The sequence below is a fragment of the Plasmodium sp. gorilla clade G2 genome (assembly GCF_900097015.1).
Source record: "Plasmodium sp. gorilla clade G2 genome assembly, chromosome: 3".
NCBI lineage: Eukaryota > Apicomplexa > Aconoidasida > Haemosporida > Plasmodiidae > Plasmodium > Plasmodium adleri (nom. inval.).
The window spans coordinates 412,501-420,000 of NC_041695.1; the positions used below are offsets into that span (position 1 = coordinate 412,501).

General features: G+C 19.7%; 3 protein-coding genes across 3 annotated transcripts in view; 2 read left to right on the forward strand and 1 right to left on the reverse strand.

Annotated features, from left to right (window-relative positions):
- PADL01_0310500 (plasmepsin VI) overlaps nucleotides 1–1,859 on the forward strand; it is a gene marked incomplete at both ends in the record, with an annotated part of 2,855 nt that extends 996 nt beyond the window's left edge. Inside the window, 11 exons of the mRNA XM_028683969.1 lie at nucleotides 1–22; nucleotides 172–209; nucleotides 289–351; nucleotides 451–509; nucleotides 583–635; nucleotides 771–856; nucleotides 953–1,056; nucleotides 1,140–1,313; nucleotides 1,446–1,464; nucleotides 1,565–1,624; nucleotides 1,774–1,859. The exon at nucleotides 1–22 is cut by the window's left edge and continues 18 nt beyond it. Coding sequence (XP_028536522.1) covers nucleotides 1–22; nucleotides 172–209; nucleotides 289–351; nucleotides 451–509; nucleotides 583–635; nucleotides 771–856; nucleotides 953–1,056; nucleotides 1,140–1,313; nucleotides 1,446–1,464; nucleotides 1,565–1,624; nucleotides 1,774–1,859 — 764 coding nt within the window. The remainder of the gene's footprint in view (nucleotides 23–171; nucleotides 210–288; nucleotides 352–450; nucleotides 510–582; nucleotides 636–770; nucleotides 857–952; nucleotides 1,057–1,139; nucleotides 1,314–1,445; nucleotides 1,465–1,564; nucleotides 1,625–1,773) is intronic.
- Nucleotides 1,860–2,642: 783 nt separating this feature from the next.
- On the forward strand, nucleotides 2,643–4,853 carry PADL01_0310600 (conserved protein, unknown function; the record flags this gene model as incomplete). Its single annotated transcript, XM_028683980.1, has 3 exons — nucleotides 2,643–2,668; nucleotides 2,863–3,081; nucleotides 3,215–4,853. 3 exons carry the CDS (start codon nucleotides 2,643–2,645, stop codon nucleotides 4,851–4,853), a joined length of 1,884 nt encoding a protein of 627 aa, XP_028536523.1.
- A 451-nt stretch (nucleotides 4,854–5,304) lies between these two features.
- The window catches only part of PADL01_0310700 (conserved Plasmodium protein, unknown function), a gene marked incomplete at both ends in the record, with an annotated part of 2,289 nt that continues 93 nt past the window's right edge, over nucleotides 5,305–7,500 (reverse strand). The window contains one exon of the mRNA XM_028683991.1: nucleotides 5,305–7,500. This exon is cut by the window's right edge and continues 93 nt beyond it. Coding sequence (XP_028536524.1) covers nucleotides 5,305–7,500 — 2,196 coding nt within the window.

The following is a 7,500-nucleotide window of genomic DNA, read 5'->3' on the forward strand; positions in this document are numbered from 1 at the left end:
ATGACGTCTATTTAAAGGGGTTGTATGTAATAAAAATGAGTCACAAATTTATAATTTTTATATTCATGTATTAAATGATTACATAAAAAGACATAATATATATAAATTAATATGTATTATATATATTCATATATATCTTTAAACAAATGGACGTTTTAATTTTATTTTCAGAAAAATTAAACATCAATGTATAGGATTAGCCATAGAAGGTACATATAAATACAGAATAAATATTTCTTTCATCATATATTAAAATAAAAAAGATTAATTTTTTTTTTTTTTTTAAAGAATCGCTACATCCCTTTTCGGATTTACCTTTTGATGGAATTGTTGGACTAGGATTCTCCGATCGTCAGTTTATTAAATATATATATTTAATGCCTTTTTCATTTATATAGATATAAAAAAATATATTAAACTTTCACACATATATATATATAATATATATAGCTGATTTTAAATCTCAAAATAAATATGCCTCCCCATTAATTGAAACCATCAAAAAACAAGTAAAATGATTAAAAAAAATAAAAAACACAAAAGGATATAAATATTGGAAATTTTTATATTCACAAATGTTAGAATCTTTTGAAGAGAAATATTTTTTCCTTTTACGTTCCAAAAAAATTAGAAAAGTATAAAAAAGAAAGATAAATCATATGTATATATATATATATATATATATATATATGTATGTATGTATGCATATTTTTTTATGTAGCTAGCCAATTTAGCTATAAGATTTTTTTTTTTTTTTTTTTTATGAACAGGTCAGGTGCAATTACCTTTGGAAAGGCGAATAAGAAATATTCAGTGGAAGGAAAATCAATTGAATGGTTTCCTGTTATATCTTTATGTAGGACTAATGAAAAAAACAGTGTTCTAATACTTATAAGAATTTTTAATGATATGAAAATATATATATATATATTTATTAAATTATTCTGAAAAGATTATTGGGAAATAAATCTTCTAGACATACAATTATCTCACAAAAATTTAATTCTTTGCGAAAATAAAAAATGTAGAGCTGCAATTGATACAGGATCTAGTTTAGTAATAATTCATATTTATTTATTTATTTTTTTTTAAAGTTATCTCTTTAAAAAATATATAACATTTATTTTATTTTTTTTAAGATAACTGGACCTTCTACATTCATTCAACCGTTGTTAGAAAAGATCAATTTAGAAAAGGACTGTTCAAATAAGGAAAATCTGCCTACTATTTCATTTATTTTAAAAAATGTTGAAGGGAAGAAGATTACCCTTGATTTTAAGCCGGAAGATTATATAATAGAAGAAGAGTACACTGTAAGAAAGCACAAATGAGATAATTACAATGTGTAAAAATAAATATGTGCATTTCAACATATATATATATATATATATATATTTTATCACTTATATATTTTTTATTTTTATAATTGTCTTTATTTTTCATAGGAGGATAATACAATAGAATGTATGTTTGCTAAAATAGTACCTTTTACATAAATATTATAATATATATATATATATATATATATATATATACATATACATATTTTATTTTTTTTGGTAAGGCGTCATAGGAATAATGCCTCTCGACGTTCCACCGCCCCGAGGCCCACTTTTCATTTTTGGTATTTAATGAAAAAAAAAAAAAAAAATACATACATAAATAAATAAATAAATATATTATGAACAATACTTATATATTTTTTATTATTTTGTAACATTTTAAATGATACATATATATATATATATATATATATAATATATTTTTTATCAGGTAATTCTTTTATAAGAAAATATTACACCATTTTTGATAATGATCATAAACTCATAGGTCTAATTGAAGCTAATCATAACTTTTAAAAAAAAAAAAAAAAAAAAAAAAATACAGGATAATTGTAATACATATGAATATATTCATAATATTTTTTATTTTATTTTATATTATATTATATTATATTATTTTTTTTTTTTTTTTTTTTTTTTTTTGAATTGGATGAAAACTTAACATACAATATATTTATATATATATAATATTTAACACATGAATTATTTAATTTATTTTTTTAAGGGTATTTTTTTTTTTTTTTTTTCTTTTTAAAATAACCTTATGCTTATTATTCCAAATGCAAAAAAATAAAATATTTTTCTTCTTCATATTCTCAACAACATAATAATATACATATATAAATATATATATATTTTTAGTATACATGTAATAATTTATTCTTTTATGTACTAGATCTTATCATGTATTTTACAAAAAAAAAAAAAAAGGAAAAGTTGAGTGTACATCAGTAAAAATAAATAAAGTGTATATATTTATATATATATAACAAATTATATATATTTTAATATTTCATTTTGTTTGTTTCATTTCATAATTTAAAAATATATTATATTTATATATATTTGTGTATAAGTATTTTTTTTTTTATGTTTTAATTTTTTTTTTATTAAATATTTATATTTTTATCTATACTTATATTGGAATATGTTTTAGTATATTTTTTTTTGAATATTTATTATTTAATATTTAATTTGTATCACGTTAATATTCATGTAAATGTATATATGACGTGAGAAGGACAAAAAAAAAAAAAAAAAAAGAAACATTTTAAATGCATTTCCTAATTGGTAATTGAAATGAAGTCTTTAAGATTATTTAACAGGTACTTTTAAAAAAAATAAAATAAATACAAAAGTATTTTTTATGTATGTATTTCTGAGTATATTTTAATGGATATGATATATTTATATAACACATATATCTGTATATATATATATATATATATATATATATATATATTTGTTCTTTTTGTGATATATTAATGTGTGTGCATTTCTTAATTTTTTGAATTTACAGGAGGTTGAGATATTTTAGTAGCTTGTCTACAAATAAAAGGAAATGGCAAGATTTAAGTTATTTCTTGACAAATGATAGAGATACATCTAATTGGAGGGAGTTGACTTCTAAAATTAATGAAGCAGAGAAATTAATTCAGATGGAGGAAGGGAAAGAATTCAAACCGATTGATTGGGTTGACTGGAACGAAAAAATTAGTAACAAGGAGCTCCTATCATGGTAAAAAAAAAAAAAAAAAAAAAAAATATATATATATATATATATATATAATATGTATATATTATGAATAGGTGAAATATATATATATATATATATATATATTTTTTTTATTTTTATTTTTCTTATAATTTAGTATGAAAAACTTTTATGATAACCAAATGAAAATGTTTCAAGAACTGGGAAGGGAAAAGGAAGAGGGGAATTTAAAAGAAGGTGAGGAAGAAAAAATATTTGAAGATGCCTTAAAGAATTGTAAAGAATCTGAAGAAAATTCTAAAAAATTATTAGTAGATGGAGCAAAAACGTTGTGGATAAATTTTCATAACCCTAATGTATCAAATATTGATAATAATGAATGGTTAGATAGCGATTTATATTGGCAATCTTTTATTGAAAAGCATTCTATATATAATTTGAATAATAAAAATATAAATCCAGAAGATGATGAAAATTGTATATTTGAAAAAAATGAATGGCATAGGAAAACAAAAAAATTTAATGAGAGAAGTGATACACCAATATTATATGATTATATGATAAATTTACCATATTGGGAATATTATGATATTAATAGAAGATTTTTTTTAGAAAATATGTTATATTTTTTATTAAGGACAGGTTTAAATTTTCGTTTTTTTCCAGAAATATATAATTGGAAATGGATAGCACATATAGAAGATTTACGTTATCAATATTTAAATATATCTCAATTAAGAAGAAAAACATATCAACTAAAAACTATTAAAAGACAAGTTCCTTTAGAGTTGCAACCATTAGATTATGAGAATAAAGGAGAAGAATTTCATTTGAAATTATTAAATCATTTTAAAGAATATCAAAATTTAGTATTAGCAAGATTAATGTCAAATTATATTTTTTTATGTGATCCATATATACCTATTCAGACAAGTGAATCATTGAAAGGAGTACTTGATCGTTTCAAGCGTGGAAAGTTGTATAAGTTAGTTTCACATAAAAATGAAAATACAAAAGGAGTGGGTCAAACAAATGGATATGCTAAAACAAAGGGGGATATTACTTCCCACATTGACAATAATAATAATAATAATAATAATAATAATGATGATGATGGTGATTGTTTAGTTAAGTGCTTGTTTTTCTTACCAGATGAAGATTATATAGATATACAAAAGAATGAAACAAAAGATAATAATCCTAAATGTTCTAATATGTATAAACCATTAGATGCTTTGCAAAATTTTTATTCTTATTTAAAAAAAGAAAATATCAAATTAAATGATTCATATAGTGAAATGTTAAATATATTTACACAAATTATTCAAGAAAGAGGAGAATATTGGTTGCATCTACCATATGAAAAAATCACAGATACTTTTCTAAGAAGATATAATAAAGATGATTCATTATATCCTATGTTTGTTCAATATTGTAATGAATTAAATCAAGCTTTCTTAAATAAAGTTGAAATACCTCTACAAGATTATAATAAAGAAATTTCTCATATTGAAAAAATATACAATGAAGAATGCCGTTTTTTTCATACCTTTATGAATTCATTCTTAACACATGATGACAATTTAAATCTATCTTTTCAACAAACAAATTCTTTCGATCTATTAAAAATGAATGAAAAACAAATTGATGATATAATAAAAAAGGGAAACCTAATATTAATGGATGAACAAACAAATGAAAAAATAACTGAGTCAAAAAGAGCTCTGGAATATTTAAAACATAAGGAAATGCAAAAATATCAAATAAGAGAATTTGTTAAATCGATACCTCTATGAGGGATCACACAAATAAATAAATATATATAAATATATAAATATAAATAAATATAAATATATATATATATATATATTAATTTTTTTTTTTTTTTTTTTTTTTTTTTTTTTTTTTTTTATTTAATTCAATTCAATTCAATTCAATTCTGTATAGTAAAAAAAAAAAAAAAAACAATAATTTTAAACAAATTTTTTAAATTAAATGAAGATACATATAAAGATATTATATTCCATCACAAAAAAAAAAAAAAAAAAAAAAAAAATACATACATACACACATACATATATATAAACATGTTGGATATGCTTTTAAAAATGCTTTCTTTTTTAATTTATATACACATAAAAAATTAAACACACAAAAAAAATAAATAAATAAATATATATATATATATATATATTAAAATGAAACAAAAAAAATATCATGTTAGATACACATTTTTGTGCTCCTTCTTCATTTGTATGATCTATGAATATATATATATTGAGCATGGTTATATCTATGCAATAATAAAAAGTCGACAATGAAGGGACCTATATTAACTTCAGATTGAATATGCAGATTATTTTTTGGAAGGAAGGGATATATTCTTTTTTGTATATTTGACTTGTTAATATCATAATAATTATGTTTGTTAATATGATCATAGACTACATTTAATAGTTGATAAATACAAGATAAGAATGGTAAAGAAAAAATATATAAATTAAATAATGAGTGTATCACAAATAGTGAGACATGCATTTGATGACAAAAGGATTTACTGTTTGCTTTTCTTTTGTTTAATAAGAATAGAATACGAGAAATAAAATGAATATCAAAATAATATTGAGGATACATAGTTGATGATGAATATAATATAGAAATAAGAGCTAAATCTGTAAATGTTGTTAATTTTTTTTTTATATAATATTTAAATATATTATATATATATATAGGTATATGTATATTTAATTTTATTAATGATACATAAAATAGAGTTAAATTTCTTGAATCTAAATATTGTATAACATGTTTTTTATTTTTTAGTAAATACAAAATAAATTCTTCATCTCTTATTAATAATTTAGCATATGCATGTAATAACATAGCAGTATTACCATCTTCTAATTTATTAATATTATTTTTTGTCATCAATACATTTCTTATCATATCAAATATTTTATTTTCTCGTTTATTGAAATTAGCATATGCATTACATAATATAGATAATTCCGTAGGATGGAAATTATGTATATTTTTTTTAATATAATTATATAAATAACAAAATAAATTATTATTATAAATATTGCATTTCGAATAGGAATTAATAATCATAGTAATTTCGATAGGCATAAATTTATGATAGTTGCATAGAATATATGATATGGCTTTATTGAATATATCAAAAAAAGGAAATGTCTTTTTTTTCCTTTTTAAAAAATTAGAACTTAAATGATTACTATCATTTAAATGATCTTTGTAATCGAAATTATTGTTGACATGTATATTGTTGTTGACATGTATATTGTTGTTCATATATATATTGTTGTTCATATATATATTATTGTTCATATATATATTGTTGTTGATAGCCCCATATATATTATAAAACTTTGAATACGAATTTAATATATTTGCGAGTTCTTGAGGTTTAAACTGTTTGATATTATCTCTTATTCTCATACCCAATTTAAAAAACATATTTTCATATTTTTGTATATTTAATAATTTAGAATATGCATTACATATATTACTTATAGATTGATAACTCATATCATCAATTTGTTCATCTATATATTTTTTCAAGTACGAAAATAATTTTTCATCTATATAATTTAATCTAGTATATGAATTGACAATTTGAGATATATCAAAACTATGAATTATATAATCTTTTTTATTTTCACTGGACATTATTTTATAATTATGTTGTATATATTCTGAACAACCTTTTAAAAAGTTTCTATTAACAAAATTTATTTTAGCATATGAATTTAAAATGAGAGCTAGCCATCGAATATGAAAATTCTGATGAATATTTTTTTCTTTTAAAATTGATGTTAATTTTGTGCTTAGAATATACCAATAGTTTTTATTTTCATATTTATTAATGGCTAGCTGATTACATATTAGTGAAAGGGACATAAAATAATCTTTATTATTAATATAATTATATGGTACATTTAAACTTTTAATGATTTGATAACTTGAATAATGAAGAATAAAATGTAAGTTATTATGTATTTTATGTGTATTTATATGATCTCCTGTTTGATTGAATGTATTCTGAATACATATATCAGATGGATTATAACATATATTACATATATTAGATATATTACATATATTATTATTATTATGTGTATCATTATTTATATTATCAGGTGAATCATTTATATTACATTTGTTTAATTTATTCATTACATCATATTCAATTTGACCTATCCCTTTTGTCATCTTATTTTTAGATATATCTACATAAAAATTTTCTACATTAAATATATCATTAGAATAATTATTCTTTATAATATTTTCCTTCTGTTCAGATATATGTTTCATTTCCATATTATTTATATTATTGTAATTTTTATTGTATACATTTTCTTTCTTCTTCAATAAAAGATTTTCCTTTCTGCTTAAAATCGAAATGTGATTCATGTTCATACC